At 33.2% G+C, this 21,800-nt stretch overlaps 1 protein-coding gene across 3 annotated transcripts in view; it reads right to left on the bottom strand.

Annotated features, from left to right (window-relative positions):
* The window catches only part of DIAPH2 (diaphanous related formin 2), a 1,125,504-nt gene that overhangs the window by 776,685 nt on the left and 327,019 nt on the right, over positions 1 to 21,800 (bottom strand). For all 3 annotated transcript variants that reach the window (XM_045995095.1, XM_045995096.1, XM_045995097.1), the window contains 3 exons: positions 18,206 to 18,342; positions 16,123 to 16,231; positions 3,117 to 3,227 (listed from right to left, as the gene is read on the bottom strand). In XM_045995095.1, coding sequence (XP_045851051.1) covers positions 3,117 to 3,227; positions 16,123 to 16,231; positions 18,206 to 18,342 — 357 coding nt within the window. The remainder of the gene's footprint in view (positions 1 to 3,116; positions 3,228 to 16,122; positions 16,232 to 18,205; positions 18,343 to 21,800) is intronic.

The following is a 21,800-nucleotide window of genomic DNA, read 5'->3' as shown; positions in this document are numbered from 1 at the left end:
ATTTCACTAAATAAAAGGCAGTTGGAGAAAACTTCACAAGAAATCAATATGAGTTAACTATAGAGCAAATACTAGTTTAAAAATCACTGTATAGTATGTAACAACTCACTAATCCCAAATAACTAAAGCATATTTATGAAAAGAATTTTATTTTTTTGAAAAGAATTTTCCATATAAATAAAGTAAAAATTCCCTTTAAACATCGTAATTTATCAATAGAGATGGGGGAATTGAGAAAATAAATTTTTACAGAATATAATTAAAATAATCATCCCTGCCTTGAGGATTCTTAGTGCTGGAAATCAGAGATTCTGAGAAACAAACTGAGGGCTTTGGAGGGGAAGGAGGTGAGGGATTGGGTGAGCCTGGTGGTGGGTGTTATGGAGGGCATGTATTGCATGGAGCAATGGATGTGGTGCATAAACAATGAATTTTGGAATACGGAAAAAAAATTAAATTAAATTTAAAAAAAAGAAAAAAGTTCTACTGTACTATATTATTATTATGGTCTCAGGAGTTACTGAAATACTAAGAATGATTCTTCCCTAACACTTAATGATTCCAGAGAGGTGTAATTCTTTTTAAGTTTTAATTCAAATTCTAGTTAGTTAACATACAGTATAATAATAGTTTCAGGTGTACAATATAGTGATTCAACACTTCCATACAACCAGATAGGTCTAATTTTTTATTCATGTATCAACAATTTGTATTAGCCTTAGCCATATCTAATTTGCTGCTTTGAATATTATAGATTCTAGAAAATTAAGCATTACCTCCTGTTAAAGACTTATCTACGAATACATTATTAAGCTTCCATGCACGTGCTTCCATGCTACCTAAATTCCAGTGGTTTAAACTTAAGTATTTAGTAAATTAAATAGTGATTTCATTATATAATAACTGATATGCCAGGTACATCTAATATACATTAAAAACAAAATAAAACTGTAAGAACAACATCAGTTGTGAAATCTATAGTATTAAAGAAAGAATCTCTAACTCTTCTGGGTCTATCTGCCTGAATTCTGATTCTCATCTTATATATAAGAAGGACCTGGGGAGGATTTGTTTTCTTTTCAAACCAACATCTCTGCCTTACCCTCAATAAGATTTTGATATATTCTCTTTAGGGGGACATGTCCGACCTCTTTAGTTGAGAACCAGGGCTATATGTAACCATATTTTGCTCCATTGTCTTAGGGAGAAAAAAAATTGAGAATCCTTATAGGTTCTATTCCAAAATATTAGAAGGAAGACACAACACACTTCCTACTTTTATCTTGCTGAGGAATCACTGAGATCTGGGAATCGGGTCATATTGAAGAGATATGACAGTGAAAGAAAAATCAAACTGGATACATATATGAAGAATGCATTTATTAAGAAGTACTTGGTGCCACAAGAGGCTTCATATACAGCTATGGTGCCAATGGAAAAGTGTAGCTTAAAAAAACAGAGGCAAAATCTTCACTGTCAGTGTAATCAAATATACCATGAGTCCACTGAATCCAGCAAAGATGAATAAAGAAGAAAAGTTAAAGGTAAGAACAAGAGCTATCATTCATTCTCTTTCTGAGAAGACGACAACGTAAATAAATTAAAATGAGAGTAACAGTATTTTTGATCAAACATTCAGTAGTGTAAGGCATAAAATGAATATCCAATTATAAATAGACACAGGGAAATAAAAGATGAAAGAGTAACAGCACAATATGTGGCATATTAGTAAATGAACAGAGGATGCTAAGGAGCCCCTGTATTCAGCAAGTGTCCAAAGACATTGATATTCTCCCAGAAAATGAGGACCACCCCAGTGAGAACAAGCATGGAAACCAATGAGTAGGCAATTCAAAAGCCACACTAGAATCAAGATTGTTAACATTATGTGTAGCTACCTAAAGCCACAGACTTTTCATGAGGAAAGATTTGTGACAAAACAAGAATAAATGTGTTACACACACAATTAGTGGATGTGCCTAGTTAATTGCACACTGAACCTTCATATGGGTCACTTAAAACACTGTTTTGATTCACTGAAACCAATTCCCTGTTTTTTAAAGTCATGGATTAAAGTACCACTCCAAGTGTAATTGACACAAAACTTTCTAAAACCAGACAGATCAAATCATACATCTTATCAAAGTGGGTTTCAGTAGATCCACTGTAGGATACATTTTATGATGATGAGTTTTCAACTACTTTCAGTTAAGACTATCAGAACACAAGTTACAGATGCATGATACACTCTCATTCTCATCAGGAAATTTTCCCTGATTTTGGTATTTCTAGTACTCTAAGTATTATATACGTGTTCACTAGACATTTGTTTTGTTTGCTTTTTTATTCCCTTTTGCTTCTTTTTTTCTCAGGTGTTCCCTGAGGACCTTAAATGAAGAGACTAGTTAAACTTTACATGCCTCTTAAGAAAGTCATGGTTTTAAACAAATCCCTCTTCATTAACATACTAAATTAAATACAAAGTCACTTTAGCTATATTTGTGTTTATAAAATAAGTGTCCTCATTTAATTCAGATCAAGCCTATAAAGTTATTTCAAAATGTTTTAACAGTATTATAACTAGAGCATATATACACATACAATTTAAGAAATAAAACTTTTTAGAAAAGTCTCTATAGCATTGTAACAAGAATACCATGCCTAAATATCTAGAATATACTGGTCAAAATTCTATAAATACTTATGCTGAATATAAATGAATATAAATGATACCAATCTAAGTTATCAAAGAGGAAAGCAAAAACTTTTCAATGAAAATTGAAGCTAAAGAAAAACAAAAAGCAGTAGTCTTTTGTGTTCTCAGTATTCAAATTCGAAGAAAAGAAATTCCCTTTCAACTTTAAGAAAACAAATAAAATAAAAAACAAACAAATAGAACATCCACATCACTTCTGGACACATTAGCAGAATTCTGAATCAACAGTTGTATATAAAGACTGATACTACTATAAAATAGAAAAGCTTACAAAATGTCTAATGCTGTACAAAGAAAATACAGCAAGGAACATTTATGTAATCTGTCGCAAGTAGTTTGTCTAAAGAGAGAAAAATGTTAAAAAGTTCATCAGCAAACTTAATGTGCACACTCAACTTACTGGTAACATTGTTTTTAGTCCTGAACGTAGGAATTCATTCCTTAAATGTATTCTAAAATCAAGCTCATAAGGTGAAGTGACAAGGGCATTTATAAACTGCATGCAGGCCACCTGCAATTAGAAAGCAAAATTTGTTAAAAATTATTTTAAGTAACAAAATATTTACTTAGTGCATTCAGATCATTGCTTTTCTATTCACTAAAGACATACACACATATATGATAAAATATTAGAAGAAATGTAAATATTTATACAAGTATAAGGATGATTATGACATTACAGCATAAACAACAAAAGTCACTTTCTAATGCCCAGAATAATTCTAATGGTGTCACGATGGATAGTCAAGTATTGGTATGATTTGTTAAACAATATGAAGGAATATCAAACTCTGAAAAACTCAAAGTTCTAAACATCTGCATATAGAGCCCTTTAAAAATATCATGAAATGGGTCTTTCCTATCCAACTGTCCTCAGAATACACTTGGCCTCAATTCCATATGATCATAAACACTTTTCTAAAATAAATCAAAACAAGTACCCTGATACTAAACAGAGGACAATGAAAACTTAAGAGAAATTATTACACTAATTTATACTGTCTCCATCCTATTATTGGGATGGACTTGCAAAATATGTAGAGTACTAAAATATATGATTAAGATGAATTAATTTACCAAGTATAAAAATGAGTGCAAGTGAATTAAGATCAACTAGAAGGCACTGTGACACCAATGTTAATGTACATTGCATGACAAAGTGAAGATAAGGGCTTGTTTTCAAGTGAAGGTGATTCATTAATTACATTGACACTGTCAGAAAGGTTTGGTTTTTCTAACCTTCTTAGAATGAGGTTCCCTTTTATAAAAGGGGACTTATTTTCTGGTAATTGCAAGCTAGAAGGTAATCAACAAAATACTAATTGCCAGGTGATCCATAGATTATTCCTGATAGTATTTTGGGGAAATGATGCTCAAGTCTAAGGCAACTACCTAATAGATTAATTGAGGATCTGCACATTAAGTTGATTATTCTTAAAAGTATGCAATTAAAAAAAATATGAAATGAGCAAACTGTACAATGTTCAAAGAGCTAACTCTGAGAGGACTCCTGAAAATTCCAGATTTAGTAAAGATATCAAGAATATATAGAAGGAGACACAAAAAATCAAAAGTTAGTATGAGAAAAAAAAATCAGCAAAAGAAAATATTTCAAATGTATTTTGACTTGACTTGTCCAGACTTATCATTATAATATTTTTCCAACTAGAAAGAAAAGATTAAAGGTATATTTCTTTTTTATATATCTATTATCTTATGAATATCTTATGCATCTAAGCAGCCTTTAGGGAGATTTGTCCATCTACCTCACATTCAGGCTCAAAAATCAAAAGCTGCATGCTTTAAAAGTGATGCACAGTGTGGAGATTCCTCAAGAAATTAAGAATAGAGCTTCCCTATGACCCTGTAATTGGACTGCTGGGTATTTACCCCAAAGATACAGATGTAGTGAAAAGAAGAGCCATCTGTACCCCAATGTTTATTGCAGCAACGGCCACGGTCGCCAAACTGTGGAAAGAACCAAGATGCCCTTCAACGGATGAATGGATAAGGAAGATGTGGTCCATATACACGATGGAGTATTATGCCTCCATCAGAAAGGATGAATACCCAACTTTTGTAGCAACATGGACGGGACTGGAAGAGATTATGCTGAGCGAAATAAGTCAAGCAGAGAGAGTCAAGTATCATATGGTCTCACTTATTTGTGGAGCATAACAAAGAACACCGAGGACATGGGGAGATGGAGAGGAGAGGGAGTTGAGGGAAACTGGAAGGGGAGATGAACCATGAGAGACTATGGACTCTGAAAAACAACCAGAGGGTTTTGAAGGGGCGGGGGGGGTGGGAGGTTGAGGAACCAGGTGGTGGGTAATAGGGAGGGCACGTACTGCATGGAGTACTGGGTGTGGTGCAAAAACAATGAACACTGTTACGCTGAAAATAAACAAATAATAAAAAGTGATGACTAAAGTTGTTTCTAACATTACTAGATATCTAAAACACAATTCAACAATGTAGTCCAATGCCTCTAACACCTATGAATGCTCGAATGTCAATACGAAACACTAAGACTACTGATTAAACACTCGCCAAAACCGGTATTATCTTTTTTTTTTAAGACTAAACTGGGGTTTTGGGGGGTTTTTTTTTAAGATTTTGTTTATTTATTTGACAGAGAGAGGGAGAGAGATCACAAGTAGGCAGAGAGGCAGGCAGAGAGAGAAGCAGAAGCAGGCTCTCCGTCTGAGATCATGACCTGAGCCAAAGGCAGAGGCTTTAACCCACTGAGCCACCCAGGCACTCCAAAACCAGCTATTATCTTAAAAGACATTTCAGATAAGTTACTATGACACTTATACCTTAATAGATTACTTAACTTTTCTATTTATAGCAAGATAATACCTAAGTCTTTAGTTTCCATAGGCTGGGATATAAGCTTATATACTGTACATGTCCAGAGCTATATTATCCTCCCATTTGCTTGAATGATCCTTGTTCAATGCTACAACTATGACATGACCAAACAAGCCAAAACACATGTCCAATCCAAAATTAATAGAGAGAAAAGTTGCCATCTGCTAGGACTGTTTTTGCCAGAAGATATTCTAGCTTAATGGCTTGTATTAATACCCTACAAGAGAACATTCACATAAGAAACAAGTTAATGAATCTTAGAACTGTACCTTTATACAAAGTATTTAGATTAAAAGATGATATAGTAAGTCAATAAAATTAATGAATGTATCAACATCAAAATAACTTCACATTTAATATGAAATGCTGCATTGCTATTACTTACTTTACACATGATGTATAAATATATAACTGAATGCTAAAAAAAAGTTGGGATACACTTTGAAGCCAGTAATTTAAACAGGTAATGGCACTGGTTTATCAATGTACTATTTATTGTTTATCAAATTCTAACAGATATCTAATTAATTACAAATAAGATAAGCAGAATAGTTATACCATCGTGTCATTTTTCAACGTTTTCTCCTAAAGTGATACTCCTTTTGTTTTAAAGATTTTATTTATATATTTGAGAGAGAACGAGACAGAGAACACAAGTGGGGCGGGGTGGGGGGGACAAGGGAGAGGGAGAAGTGGACTCCCAGCTGAGCAGGGAGCCTAACCCAGGGCTTGATTCCAGGACCGTGGGATCACGACCTGAACAAAAGGCCGATGTCCAACCAACTGAGCCACCCAGGTGCCCCTAAAGTGATACTCTTTTATAGAAATATTTATATTTTAATGTGGAGAACAAAAAAATCATCTTAATTAGCTTCATTCCTTTATGCTACTACATAATCATTGTCTTTTTTAGAGGACAGAAATAAAATCAATCCAAAACCAAAATAATTGTCATTTACAAATACAAAATTAAATTTTAAAAATATAATTAGTTTTTTTTTTTAAGATTTTATTGATTTATTTGACAGACAGAGATCACAAGTAGGCAGAGAGGCAGGCAGAGGGAGAGAGAGAAGCAGGCTCCCCACTGAGCAGAGAGCCTGATGTGGGGCTCGATCCCAGCAAGCACCCTGAGATCATGACCTGAGCCGAAGGCAGAGGCTTAACCCACTAAGCCATCCAGGTGCCCCAATATAATTAGTTTCAATGTCAGAAGATATCATTACTAAATTACAAACATTAAATGCCCATTATGTAGAATTTGAATTTATAGTTAAATACAGAACCCCAAACTATTTTCTTCATCATCATCATTATGATTGTTATTATATAAACAGTATTAGAGGCTTTATATAATTCACCATCTAGTCTCATCCTCATAAAAACCATACAAAGTCAGTATTACTATTATCCTTATTTCACAGATGATGAAGCTGAGGCTCAAAGCAGGTAACTTATACATGGTCACATAGTAAGGGGGAAACTCATGATTATCAACCGTATCATTTTACTCCAAATACAGAATAATTAAGTAGTATAATCCAGATGGCTCATTAACTCCATTCATAGATTCGCATGACAAAAGATTTTAAGGATGGGTAAAATAAGAAAATTTAACTATTGCATCATGTTTAATACACTAGAAATATCCAGTTTTGAAACTTTAAGTTAATTAGAAAAATAGTCAAGTATTTTTTTAAAGATTTTACTTATTTATTTGAGAGACAGGGTGAGTGAGAGAGAGAGAGAGAGAAGGAGCAGAGGGAGGGGGAGAGGGAGAAGGAAACTCTCTGCTGAGCAAGGAGACCATCCAAGGCTTTGATCTTGGGACTGGAGGCAGGCATTTAACAGACTGAGCCACCCAGGCAGCCCAGCATACAATTATTTTAACAATATATTTTAACAATATAACAAAAATAAATATATTTAACAAATATATTTAAAATAACAATATATAATAATATATAATATATTAACAAAATAAACAATATTAACAGTATATAAAATGGCTATTGTATATGTCATTTATATCTCTATTAAAAAAACAAAGTGGTTATCAAAATTCGTAACGAAATGCAAAAGGACAAAAAAACAGGAAAGGCAGAAAACAGTAACTGAAATGTGTTACATTCCATTTCATGAAGTATGGGCAGCATCCTATTCCCAGAATAACGGTCTCTCACTCTCCTTTACTTCCTGCCACCCCATCCCTATTCAGCATACATATGCATGCAAATACACACACACACACACACACACACACACACACACACACACACACACACTAGAGCTATGTTGTTCAATACAGAGCCACTAGTCACAATGTAAATTTAGCTTAATTACAATAACTAACAGGAAAAATTCAGTTGCTCAGTAGCACTAGCAACAGTTCAAGTGTTCCACAGCCACATGTATCTACTGGCAACCATATTGGACACCATAAATACAGGATACTGCAGAAAATTTGATTGGATAGCATAGCACTGGAGACTTTAATGAAGAAGTCTTCTGGCCTAATATCTAAAACCTAGGCTCCAAAGAAGTACAAAACTCGTTCCCAAATAATAAAGGTTTGAAAATTGGTATGTTCAACTTCCAAGTATATATATCTTTAAAATTATTACTGTCTGCTTACAATGAAAACTCAGTTTGCTTTCAAAGAAAAAGAAAATCTAACCCCTGATATAGAAAACGAAGAATCATGTGATTTTAAAGCAGAGTACTACTCAAAAATACCAAATACTCTGGTTAGATGTGCTTTTTAAAGGTAAAGAAACTGAAAACCTAGAAAGATTAGTTGATTTGCCCAGGATCACATAGCTAATAATAAGCCATAAAGATATAACTAGAACTTATATCTCATGACTTTTAGTTTTGGATTCTTTCTACAACACTACAATGTACAAATCTGGCATTACTGAATAACATTTTTCCTTGTACTGGAAAGAAAACAAGTGCCCTTGAATTGAATATCACAAAGTCCACTATCCAGATTCTTTTTCTTGCTTAGTTTCTTTGTAATAGCTTTAAGTTTCAAAATGGTCTGCCAAACCTGTTTTAAATAAAGCTTCCATGAGAATTAAAATTTAAAATTCATAGTAAGTCAGTGATTTTTCTTCCTTATTAATAAATATGGTAAGCTGGGACCAAAATTTTGATTTCTAATCCCTAAAAAGGTAAGTTTCTTTATTTGCATTTCAATGATCTCCATTTCTACATGATTAATCATCTACATTCTTTAGTTACAGGATGCTATTGTCCTCATCCTGGGGTATGGGATCTGATACACATTGTGAAGTATCATAAAAGAGACTATAAACTTTCTAAAGGCAAGGCTCCACATTTGTTTAGGGTTTTCTGTATAACCTCTAATTGTCCTCAATAAAATGATTAAAATATAATGGGTAACTGGTAATTAAACATGTCAAATTTTATTGGCAGGAGACATATCATTACCAGAAAAAAAAAATTGTATTCAGTTTCTTAGTTAAGTGGTAGAGAGGGGAACTATTTTAACACAAAACAGCTTCATAAAATTATTGAGAAAATGCTAAAACCTTTTATTTATTTTAACTTATCAGCTCTGAAAACTATGTAAGCATCTATCTATCTGTTTGATCACAATTCTAAGAGCTATAGAGTACAATAACTGCCAACTCCAGGGCATTTTCAGACAGATTATCCATACTGCCATTATCTGTGACAAAGCGTGCTTTTAAAATTTTATTGACACTGTCATACAGTTGACCTTATTAAGTACTTTGTTGACATTAACAAGGTTAATGTCTTTATCTTAGCCCAGCAGGAGTTAGGAAAAAAGATGGTTTAAGTCAAATAAGTACCAACCAAGAAATATATAAATATACAGAGGGAGTTATTAATTAAGTCAAGAAATGGAGAAGGAGTTCAGGCAGGAGGAAGCCATGTACAAAGGTATGGAGGTAGAAGGAAAAAACAGCATAAAATGTTCAAGAAACTGAGCACAGTATGACTGGACCAGAAAGTATAAGGAGAAGAGTGGTAAAACATGAAGTGACAGAGAAAACAACAATCAGATGACGAAGTATTTTGTGTAGACTAAGATAATACTTTTATCCTAGAAGCTATAGAAAGACTTTCTTGAATTTGAAGCAGTGATGTGACAAGAACTGCATTTCAGAAGTATAAGTCTGTGGAAGATGATTTAAAGGGGGCTATTTAAGAGTCCAGGAAAATGGCAAAATAATGAGACATAACAATGCACTGAAACAAAGAATTGGCAGAAGAGGTGAAAGGAAAAGGATACCATACAAATGAACAACAACAACAAAAAAACAACACTACAGAATTAGAATTGGTAAGATTTGGTAATTGAAGGAATGGTCAAAAGAGGAAGAGTAGATTCAAAGATGATTATTACGTTTCTGGTTTATGCAACTTGGTAGATAATGCTAAAGTTAACTAGGATTGGGAATACAAAAGAAAGGCAGGTTAAGATTGGAGAGGTGATTGGAGTTAGAAGGATAAGGATGAAGAAAAGGAAGGTAAGTATAATTAAGGACAATACTGAATTTGAAATTCAGTCAGGAGACAACTGAACATATGGGATCTGAGTTAGAAGGATTTCAAAAAGAAGAGTACACAGAAATTCATAACATAGAAGTGCTAGATGGAAGTCATAAGAATGGATTGGGCTGTCTAAGGACAACATACAAATTGGGCAAAGCAAAGAACTAAAGAACTAAGGATCAGACTCTTAGAAAGCAGTATATTTAAGGGCCAAGCATAGAGACATAAGATTCAAGACAGAAGATTCAAAATGTAAAATATAGGTAAAAGAAAAACAAGTAGAATTTAGTATCATGGAAGTTGAGGGAGGAGAGAGCTTTGTTAGGAATGAACAATAGTGTCACATGATACTGGAGAAGCCAATATGACAACTTAAAAAGGGCCTTGCTTTTTATATTATGGAGTGTCACTAGTGACCCTCCATTAGAAAAAAAGTCTTAGATTTGACAATTACTCAACTTTGAAATAGATATAAAATGAAAGGCATCCTTCTTTAAGTCAGAAGTTACTTTTGTAAGTGCTTGATACAAGCGCTTGACAAATGAAGATATTGCACAAATATACCTATACAACCCCCAATTATACTAATTCAACTTTTTAAATGGTCATAATATAATACTGTCAATAAACAGAACACATATTCTTAGTGATATCAGATATTCATTCAACACTTACTATTTAACACACTCATCTACTTTTCCACAAATTTTTTCCTTATTCATAAGCTGCAGCTCCTTGTTTTATTATAAATGTACTGGTACTGACATGATAAATGTTCATCCAAGGCTACTTCCTCATATATGATGGTATAAGGACACTAGTAGCTAATTTACAAGTATGCTTAGAGTAAAATCTCAATACTTGAGAACCAGTATGGAAAGAATCAAGTTGACAAAGAATCAGTACATATATATGAGGGTTTGTCTATGTAAGCAGAAACACTTGTTTTTGCACAAAACACTTTCAGAAATGAATTAGATAATTCCCACATTCCTGAACAAAATATCCTAGATACGACTGTTTCCTTGCTGACTCAGGGCTGTGATTACATATGTGAGTTAGGGGCACCTGGGTGGCTCAGTGGGTTAAGCCTCTGCCTCCGGCTCAGGTCATGATCTCAGGGTCCTGGGATCCTCAGGCTCTCTGCTCAGGAGGAAGCCTGCTTCCCCCTCTCTCTTCTGCCTGCCTCTCTGACTACTTGTGATCTCTCTCTCTCTGTTAAATAAATAAAATCTTTAAAAAAATATGTGAGTTAGTGAGCTATGATGTAACACAGAGATGCCGTGCATGGAGCACTGGGTGTGGTACGTAAACAGTGGATTATGGAACACTGAAAAGAAATTTAAAAAATAAAATTAAAATTTTTAAAAATTAAAAAAAAAGAAGCTACTGAGATATGTAGGGCTATTTGCTTAGTTTTGGTAAGAAGAGGTAACATGTAGTGGTTAAGAGCATATACTCTGGAACCAGATTCCCTAGTGTCCAATCTGGATTTTTGTCTCCAAATTATACTGTGACCCTTGAAAAGTTATCTAACCTCGGGGTGCAAGGGTGGCTCAGTGGGTTAAAGCCTCTGCCTTCGGCTCAGGTTATGATCCCGGGGTCCTGGGATCAAGCCCCACATCAGGCTCTCTGCTCTGCGGGGAGCCTGCTTCCTCCTCTCTCTCTGCCTGCCTCTCTGCCTAGTTGTGATTTCTCTCTGTCAAATAAATAAAAAATATTAAAAAAAAAGAGAAGTTATCTAACCTCTATGAGCCTATTTACTCATCTACAAAATGGGGATACTACTATCTCATAGAACTGCTGTGAGTTTTAAAATGAGGTAACATATGTAAAGTATTAGAATATTGGTATATGACTTATAAATGCTATCTTTAACTTCTCATTTTTGTGTTGCCTGTAAGCCATACAGTTAAGCATTGGGGCATATAGGTTTGAATAGAGAGAGAGAGAGTAAATGGAATTACAATTATGAGGAATTGCTAGAATACAGCTGGATGATAAAGCTAGAGAAGTAATGAGAATATTTATGAGGAAGATAGAATATGTGTGTCTGTACATATGCAAGTGTACGTACATATGTCTAAACAAAAATAATACTACAAGATAGCCAAGGATAGACCAGAGAAAACAAAATATCCAAGAGGAGGACAAACGCATGAAAAAGAGAAAAAACAAAAGTAGTCCGAAGAAAAGAACGGGGTCCATAAAGCCCAAGGCAGTAAAATTTTCAAAGAGGGAGGTGATTAATAGAGTTACATGATGATTAGAAAAAGGCCATTGGATTTTGAAATCAGAGGATCACTATCGACCTTTTTAAGAACTGAAAATGTTGAGTTGTGAGTGTTAATTTAGGAAACACAGAAAACAACAATAGATGATTCTTTTAGAGACTGGGACTATAAAATAAGGAAGATGAGAGGCTAGTTTGAAGAATAACTGAGATCAAAAGGTGTTGTAGTCTGGGTGAGAACTGAGAATACATGAAGCTGAAGGGAAGTCAATAAAGAGAGCTTATGGAGATATATAATTTATTGTCTATTAGTTGAGCTATTGAAGATTATGAAAATACTACCACAAGGACATAATTTCTCTTTAAAGATGAGCTAAAAAACCTCTGTAAGAAGTTAGCAATATGTTTTAAAATAACAAAAAGAGAAAATTGCATATAGCTGTTTTTTTAAAATATAATTAGTGCTGTATTTTAATAGAATTACTTTAACTGCTTCTGTACTATCCTGAGACTTCTCAAAACGTTATCATAGTCTCAGGAAGTAATTCTGTTACAATACAGCATTAATTATACTTTAAACAACATTTTTATATTATTTTAATAATAATTTTAATTTTTAATATTTTAAAATTAATAATTTTAATTATTTAATTATTTTTTAGACTTTTGGTTTTCATTTTGTATTCTGAATATATTTTTGAACTTTTAGATGATATTTTTTCAATCACATGACAGTCCAAATAAATAAACCATGTCACAATTCTTATGAGAGTAACAGGCTCTGTATATAACAAATTACTAATTGTTAGCTCATCAAAATAGGAAACTTCAAGTTATGATTTGCATATGTTTGCATGTATAATCAGTATTGAAAATTTCTTGAATATCTAGCAAGATGTATGTAATTCTTCTATATGCTACCTGTCAACAATTTGCCATTTTATCATTCTATTCAATCCAATTTATTGAAGGCTAGCATTTGTCATTTCTACCTTATTGGTTGGGGTGAACTACTCTATGGAGGGGTGTCATTTTAAAGGTCAGAAAATGCAGTATACAAATGTTGCATCATAAACACCTGGCTTCAAACACCTCAATAGCTGTGTGGTTTTGAGTGAGTCATCTGAGTGAGTAATGAAAACTTTGAATATATCTAAAATACTTAACATTGCAAGACAAGTAGAAACTCCTATATATGACTGAATGCCAGTGAAATTTAGTTAATTTAGTTAAGACCAACTACAGGAATAAGAAGAAATATTTCAAGAACTCATCTAAAAAGTACAGTTTTCAAATCTTTCAGTAAAGATATTAAAAATTTTGAGATAAATTTTATAAGTATATTTAAAAGGGGAAACAGTGATGTAGGATACAAAGGGAAAAGAAAAATTAAATTTCCTTACTACTTGTAGCCCTTTCACAAGTTCTTAAAATGGGCAGAGTGATATTCCTCTAGGAACTCAGCTGCCTGGATATTAATGCTCTGCTAAAGGCAAAAAGGAATCTTAGCTGACCCTCAGGATCGTGTAAGTCTACTTTAACATAAAAAAAAATTCCTTTAGAAACTTCCTTTATCATCCCCCAAGCATAACCACTGACATACGTCTGAAGGGTCTCATAACTAAGGTTTTATTAGATAGTAATAAATAACCTTTTCCTAACAACCGCTAGCCCCTTCAAGGTCCTGGAAACCTTGCTTCCAAAATTTCTTAGAGATTTATGTTATCCCTGACCCCCTCCAAACTTGAAAGTATATAATGTGCCACTCTTCATGACCCCAGTGCAGCTCTTCCTACCCAGGGGTCCTAGCCTCTTGCTTTAATAAAATCACCTTTTGCACCAAAGACTTCCTAAGAATTCTTTTCTGGTCATGGGCTTTGAACACTAACATCTTTCCTACATCAACAATAGAAGGAAATATCCCAACTATTAAAAATGTGATACAATGGATATAAAAGACACACCATAAGAGTTTATTCAAAATGATCATCATAATTGGAGAAGTAACAATTAACAAAGATCCTTAAATATTTAAAGAGACATTATCGTTTTGTAAAACTATAGCATTCTCTTTGGACAAGACAATTCATCTATCTCTTATAGTATCAAACCTTGGCCAAAAACAAAAAAAAACCCTAATACTTTATAAAACAGTAAAAAAAGGAGAAAGTACATTGTTTTACATCAGATAAGAAATTTTAACATTTAAACACTTACTACTAAATCACTTGATAAAATTAAATGTGGAACCATCTTCTCTTTGATAAGAGAACAGAAGGGAAGCTAAGGACAAAGCACAAGCTGATGCCCCACAAACCCCCTCACCACTCTCAGGTGAGATATGTGTGACATTCCTCAGGCACACCTGGCTGCCCTAAACTAAGGGAAGGAAAAAAAAATGGTTAACTTATAAAGATTACAGTCCTGTAAGTTAAGTGTCTTCCTCGGTTTACAAATGTCTTAGTGATTTATAAGAAAAAAGCATTCTTAGCAATAACTTAAATTCTAGAAGGAAATGTAGATACAATTAAATGTCCTTATAACCTGCGGGTCCTTTTTGGCATATGAAATTTCTTTCGAAAACCTGGCTTTTCCTCACCTCCCCGACTCCCAAGTATATAATCAGTAACCCTCTCAAACCAGGTACAGCATCTCTTTCTGCCCATGAGTCCTGTCCCTGTGCTTTAAAAAAAGCCACCATTTTGCTCCAAAGACATCTCAAGAATTCTTTCTTGGCCATTGGTTCCAGGCCCTATCAAACCTCACCTATATTCCAAAACTACATCATCTTTGTTGAATGATACTACAGGAGTTTAAAAAAATAATTCAGAAAGAGTTCCCTGTGGTGTATTAAATGGTAAACACTGTCTAAAAGAAAGAGATGAAAACTGAAGACCAAAAAACCTGATGTCAAATTCTGACCCTACCACTTACAAGCTATGTCAGCTTAGACAAGTTATCTACTCTAAATAAACCTATTCATCTTATAAACAAAATGGAGATGGTAATAGTGCCTGCACAGCTGGGTTGTTGTTTAATTAATAACATTTAATTGATTTAATTAATTAATTAAATTAATTAAATTAATTAATAACATTTAATCAGCTAATATATATATAAGTTAAAATGCTTAGTCCATGATCTCTTACCATAAATATGGCCAATAAATATGAGTTCTCATCACTCAAGAACAAAGTTATCTTTCATAAAATGGGTCATTTCATGAAACCATTTGAGAAAAGATAGTGAGTTTTGTCATTTTCTAAATAAGACGTTTAGGCTGGGTATACACAGAGCTATTAGATAGACTCTAACCAAAGAATTGCAATTCAGTCCCCACCTTATTCTGGTGAGTCAGACTTCTGAATGTTGTGTGAGGACATAAAGGTATGCTTAGATTTCCTAAATTTCTAGAGTAAGCACAAAGACTTCATCAATATTTGTTAGTATAATACTATTGGCTAAATTTCTTCCTTGTCGCTCTGATTATTGGTAAAGTTTTAATTTTCATGGTTTACTATTTACTGAATACCATATTTATAGTAACCAGAAGTCCTTTTCCTAATTTTAAACAAGTTGTTATTCTAACAGATAAAACGTCTAGCATTTATAAATGACCAAGCAATAGGAAGAATTTCATTTTTATGTTCCATTCTATTTAAATGATAGCTAAGAACAAGTTGGTGTCATACAAAACAAGAACTTTAAATATAAACCCCAGAAGCAACTTAAGACAAAACCAACTCACCTGTAATTGCAAAGCTTCATGATTTTGTAATCCTTCCACAATTGGTGAAAATCGCTCCCTATTATTTCTTTCTGCTGCTGTAGTTATAGCCCCTAGAAGTTTATCTAGACTATGGGGGGGGGGAGTAGAAATGAGAAATCCGTCTTACACACACATGAATATGGGTTATCACTTTCTTTCAGTCTTAGTTTCTTTCTGGCATTTGATGTAGAGACCACTACAATTTAAGAGTTGTGTTCCTGGGCACCTGGGTGGCTCAGTCGCTGAGCATCTGCCTTCAGCTCAGGTCATGATCCCAGGGTCCTGGAATTGAGCCCCGCATCTGGCTCCCCGCTCAGCGGGAGGCCTGCTTCTCCCTCTCCCACTCCCCTTGCTTGTGTTCCCTCTCCAGCTGTCTCTCTCTCTGTGTCAAATAAATAAATATAACCTTTAAAAAAAAAGGGTTCTGTTCCTATTCACATATTTCTACAAGTCAAATATTGATAGATTTAAATAATTTTAGGACAGAAAATGAAAACTCAATTATTTAAATAAATGAAACTTCAATTAAAAAACCTTGAGGAAAATAAATTTACTGGGTAACATATTTTAAAATATATTTATTTGATAAACACTGAAATTTAAAATTCCAGGTTTGGTATTTCATGTGTTAACATAAATATTAATAATTACTTAAGCATAATATGACATCTATGATTATTAAAACTTTATTCACATGTAAATAGACTGATTTTATAATACTAGAAAGAGCAAGTACATCTGAAAAAACTTAAAAAAATCAACATCCTTTGAAAATGGAATAAGAAAGAAAAACTGAAAGAGGAAAGTCTAGGTAATTAAGAGAATCATCTATAATTACATAGCACAAGACAACTATTTACATGAACTAAAATATTGGAAACTATTGCTATACAGTGTCTGAATCAAATTAACCTCTATGCAGTATACTGTGTTTATCAAACTAGAGCTACAACTATACCACAATAGGTTATATTATATGAATTAAGTGTTGAAAATCCAATTGACGAGAAAAATATTTTTTACTCATATAACCTAAAGAATTCCTACTTTTGCATATGTTAGTTCATTCTTAATTTGTTCTCAGTAAGGTAAGAGTTAATGCTCTCTGATAATATTTTTGTTTAGTGTTTGGCATTTGGTCTCTAAGGACACTAAGCAGCATTAAGCAAGATCTCATTCTATTCTAATAGGTATGAAAAAGTCAATGTATTAGAATATTCTGAAATCTTTGCAAAGCCTTGTTCTGATTGAAATTGAAATTGTTACTGTCACACAAAATTTCAAAGAAAATATTTTACCTCGTGTCCTTAGCAGATATTTCACTCTTTATCACAATGGTTCCATACTAACTAGTTAATGACATCAAATCTGAAATTTTCCTTCTCAGTCAATATTATTTCCTTAAAAAGGCATAAACTAAGGTACATTCAGCAACAATTTCTTAAAATTAACACATACATGCACTTCGAATAAATGCAAACAGTCTTTTTGTTCTTTCCTTTTAAAAGGTTAGTTTACTTCCCTTTATACATAATTATTTTTTCACTTATTACAGGCAGATAAAATATTTAAATACTATTTAGATAAAATACTATTTTAATTTTATTATTTAGTAATTAATAATTAATATTTTTATTGTTTAATAATAAATAAAATATTATTTTAAATAAAATAATGGAACAACAAAAGCATCTAGCCAATTCAGTGAGTTAAAGAAGTCAAATTTTATACTGGGCTTATGCGGGGTGTGTGTGTGTGTGTCTCTGTATTCAGCCTGTATTTCTAACGATTCCTTTCCCTTCACCTAGATAAAATTCTATTCATTCATTCTGAATCCAACTTTGAAGAATGTCCCGTTTGGATTCTATCTGTTTAAATCTATTTGTTTCAAAAAGTTTAAAAAATGCTGAAATGTAAATCGATATGATAAAATGCCAATAAATTATTTTCTAAAATGTAATATTGTTTTCATGCAAGTTATCTAATGAAAAGCACAAAATATGGAATTTTAATTTCTCAAGTGCCATTTTCCATGCAGTTAACATAATATAGCAATGCTTACATGTTCTCCTCTCCAACAATGCAAATAGCAGAAAGTATTTTTACTATTTCAGTCATCATGTTGGGTTGTTTGGGATCAACTGCTCTTGCCAATAGCAAAAGACTCCTTTCATCTCCTAGAATTCTTTGCAGTCCAAACTAAGAAAAAAAAAAAAAAAGAACCTTCATTCAAAATGTATTTGCAACACATCTTTAATTTAAAAAAGAAACTTACATTGATCTGCTAAAAACATATACCTCCATAATGAGGTTCTACCTAATTATATGAATGTTTTTCAAATCCAGTTACTTATCTTTTTTTTATTTTAAATGACTATATCTTGGGAGTTTTTTCCCTTATCAGATATGATTTACATTAGCCTGCCTAAAAATTCCATAAAGCTCTGGGAGAAATATGTGAATACTCAGTATTTCTTTAACAAAGAAAAACATGTGAAGTACATACTGATATGATTTTCTTTTTTTATGATTTTATTAATTTATTTCACAGAGAAAGAGCATACACACAGGCAGAAGGAGCTGCAGAGGGAGAGGGAGAAGCAGGCTCCCCAAGAAGGAGGGAGCCCGATGCAGGACTTGATCCAAGGACCCTGGGATCATGACCTGAGCCAAAGGCAGATGCTTAACAGACTGAGCCACCCAGACACGCTCTGATATGATTTTCTTAAGTAATTCTACTTATGTCATTGGGTCTTCCTGGAGATGTCTAGAATTCATGGTTAAATTCTCCAATGTTTGTGAGGAAAATTAATTAAAATGAACAAAAAGGGTAAAATGTTGTAAAGCTCTTTTGTATACTATATGCCAGTTAAAGAAGCAATAAGCCTTTGTATAGGTTTTCCCATACCATCTATTTTTCTCCCCTTTTGAGAAGCTGTGCTGCATTATAAAAGCTATAAACCCAGGTAAATGGAGCCTGGGTTTTGGTTAAGTGTCAGAGTGAACAGAGGAGACACCATTTTCATTTGTTTTCTAGGCTCAAATACAACCACAAAAGTGTGCACTATAAGAATGGATAAATGAATACCTAAAAAGGCTAAAACTTCAATTTTCACTACATTTAGAAGGTATTTTATTTGACCTTTCTCCCACAAAGTATTTCTCAGATATCTTATGAAATGTTTGCTTCTTTTTAGTTTTAATGGTAAAAATCCGACATTTCATTAGATCAAAATTATAAAGTATTACTTATAATAATTTATAATTTATAAATTATAAAGTATAACTTTTAGTTGAGTAACAAATTTATGAATATTTTCATGGTGCCTAATTTAACTTCCAAAAGAATGGGGGGGGTGGAGAAGGAGAACATAGCTCAAGCTCTTAAATGTAACTTTAACAGAGGTCATAATAAATAATACATACAGAGACAAGGCCAAAATAAAAAAGAAGAAGAGGAGAAGGAGGGGGAAGAAAAGAAATGAGAGACAAGATTAAAAAGAAGCAAAGGAAACAGAATGGGCAAGCATGTATAAAGGTGGCCAGCAGATACTAAATAGTAAGGAAAATAAGTGAAAAGTGTACCTGTAAAACTAAAAGAGGATTACCATGCAATTACCAAATTTAATAGCTTTAAAAATCAAATAGACTGAGAGTAAACTTGTTTAAATTCTCAAATTTTCATTTAAAAGTTAAAAGTAGTTTCTAATACATAGGGACCCACTGAAAATAAAAATGAAATAAATAATGAAAAGCCATCGATCTAAACACAAGTGCAATATTACACCAATGGAAGTTAAGAGGCAATGCTTTGCTTTTGATCCTTTTATGATTCTATTATTACATGTTTGGTATAAAGGAAGAGAGTTTTTGAAGAAGGTAATCTAAACTCCTCGGGGCCAACAAATATGAAGTTTAAGTTATTTCAGAAGAAAGTTTCATGTTTTATGACAATTTATTCCAACATGAAGTGGATATATCACTATACTTTTTTTTTTAAATTTTGAATGTATACTTCATGCCTGTTGTTTCACATGTCTAAAATTTAAGATTCACCATTTATTCATATTCTGAGCATTTATATCCAGGATACTAACATGTCCTAACTATAGGTTAACCTTAGTTTAGAATAATCTAAGTCAAACCATCATGTGCTCAAAACTGCCAAACTCTTAAGTAATACTAATTATATACTCACATATCAACTATGTCCTATGGGAAAAAGCTCTACAGGAAATCTCCCTACTAGGACTTTCTCTAGTGACGATCTTGATTATAGTTATTTAGTGTCCTGGTAAGCTATGAGAATTGACAATGCAAGTCAATAAGAATTTAAAACAAAGGGTCTTACAGTTAATTTTACAGATGAGGGGGCTGACAGAAACTTCAAGCGATTTTCCGAAGGCCACTCAACTTAGTGGTAAAGCATGTACTACATCTCCCAATTTCTAGTACTGTGATGTTTTATTATTTCTTTGTTTCCCTCAACTGAGAAAGAGATTCATCTTGAATTGTGGAGATGCAGTGTTCATTAAGTACCTTCTTGTAAAGAGATCAGATTTTGCACAATTCTGTTGCAAAAGACTAAGGGCATAGAAGTTGAAAGATTCAGTATTAATAGTGATAGAAATCTTCCCAGAAGAGACTTCTAGGAAGAGCACAATTACCATAGTCTATACAAAAGCCTTATGTCAGCTAGCAAGCAGCCACTCCACATGCCAAAAATCCTTTGCTGATACATGTGTGCATAATATATACATATATAAATCATACATAATCCCACATGTTTAAGAAAGACTGACAATCTTATCACATTGTTAATAACTATATATTTATATTAACAACTATACATTTGGCCAGTTTTTGGTTATTGCTATAATTATTTCTATTAAATATTTTGAGATTATTAAAATTCCATCTAAAGAGAATTATACAATTAGTGAATTAGTCAGTGGTGTTTTACCTTAAAGGAATATATATGAAATGTCTAATAAAGTACCGAAATTGTTTATAAAAAAATAACTACAGGGCGCTGGGTGACTTAGTCAGCTAAGCGTTTGCCTTTGCTTCAGGTCATAATCCCAGGATCCTGGGATAGAGCCCTGCAACAGGCTCCCTGCTCTGCAGAGTATGCTTCTTCCTCTGCTCCTCCTCCCACTCGTTCTCTCAATCTCTCTCTCAAATGAATAAAATCATTTAAAAAAAAAGAAAAAGAATTAACAACTACAACTTCATAACCTGAGCATGGATCATTTTCATTTTTTTAAGATTTATTAATTTAAGAGAGAGAGAAAGTGAGCGTGTGTGTATGCACATGTGTGGAGGGAGGGGCAGCAGGAAGGGAGAGGGACAAACAGACTCCGTGCTGAACAGGAATCATAATGCAGGGCTCCATCTCAGGATCCTGAGATCATGACCTGAGCCTAAATCAGCCTTACCAACTGAGCCACCCAGGTACCCTGAGCAAAGATTATTAAAAAAAAAAACACACAACAAAAAAACCCCAAAAAAACCCCCAAAAAACCTTTTCTAGAATTCAGAAAGTCCCTAATACTACAACCGGTATACATATACAAAAAACCCTTGAAATCATCCAAAAATGTCTTCTATATGCATCAACTCACAGATACTAATTGAACATAAAATAGAAATTTTAA

The sequence above is a fragment of the Meles meles genome, chromosome X (assembly GCF_922984935.1).
Source record: "Meles meles chromosome X, mMelMel3.1 paternal haplotype, whole genome shotgun sequence".
NCBI classification, from domain to species: Eukaryota; Metazoa; Chordata; class Mammalia; order Carnivora; family Mustelidae; genus Meles; species Meles meles.
This window is presented reverse-complemented; position numbering and strand designations above follow the sequence as displayed.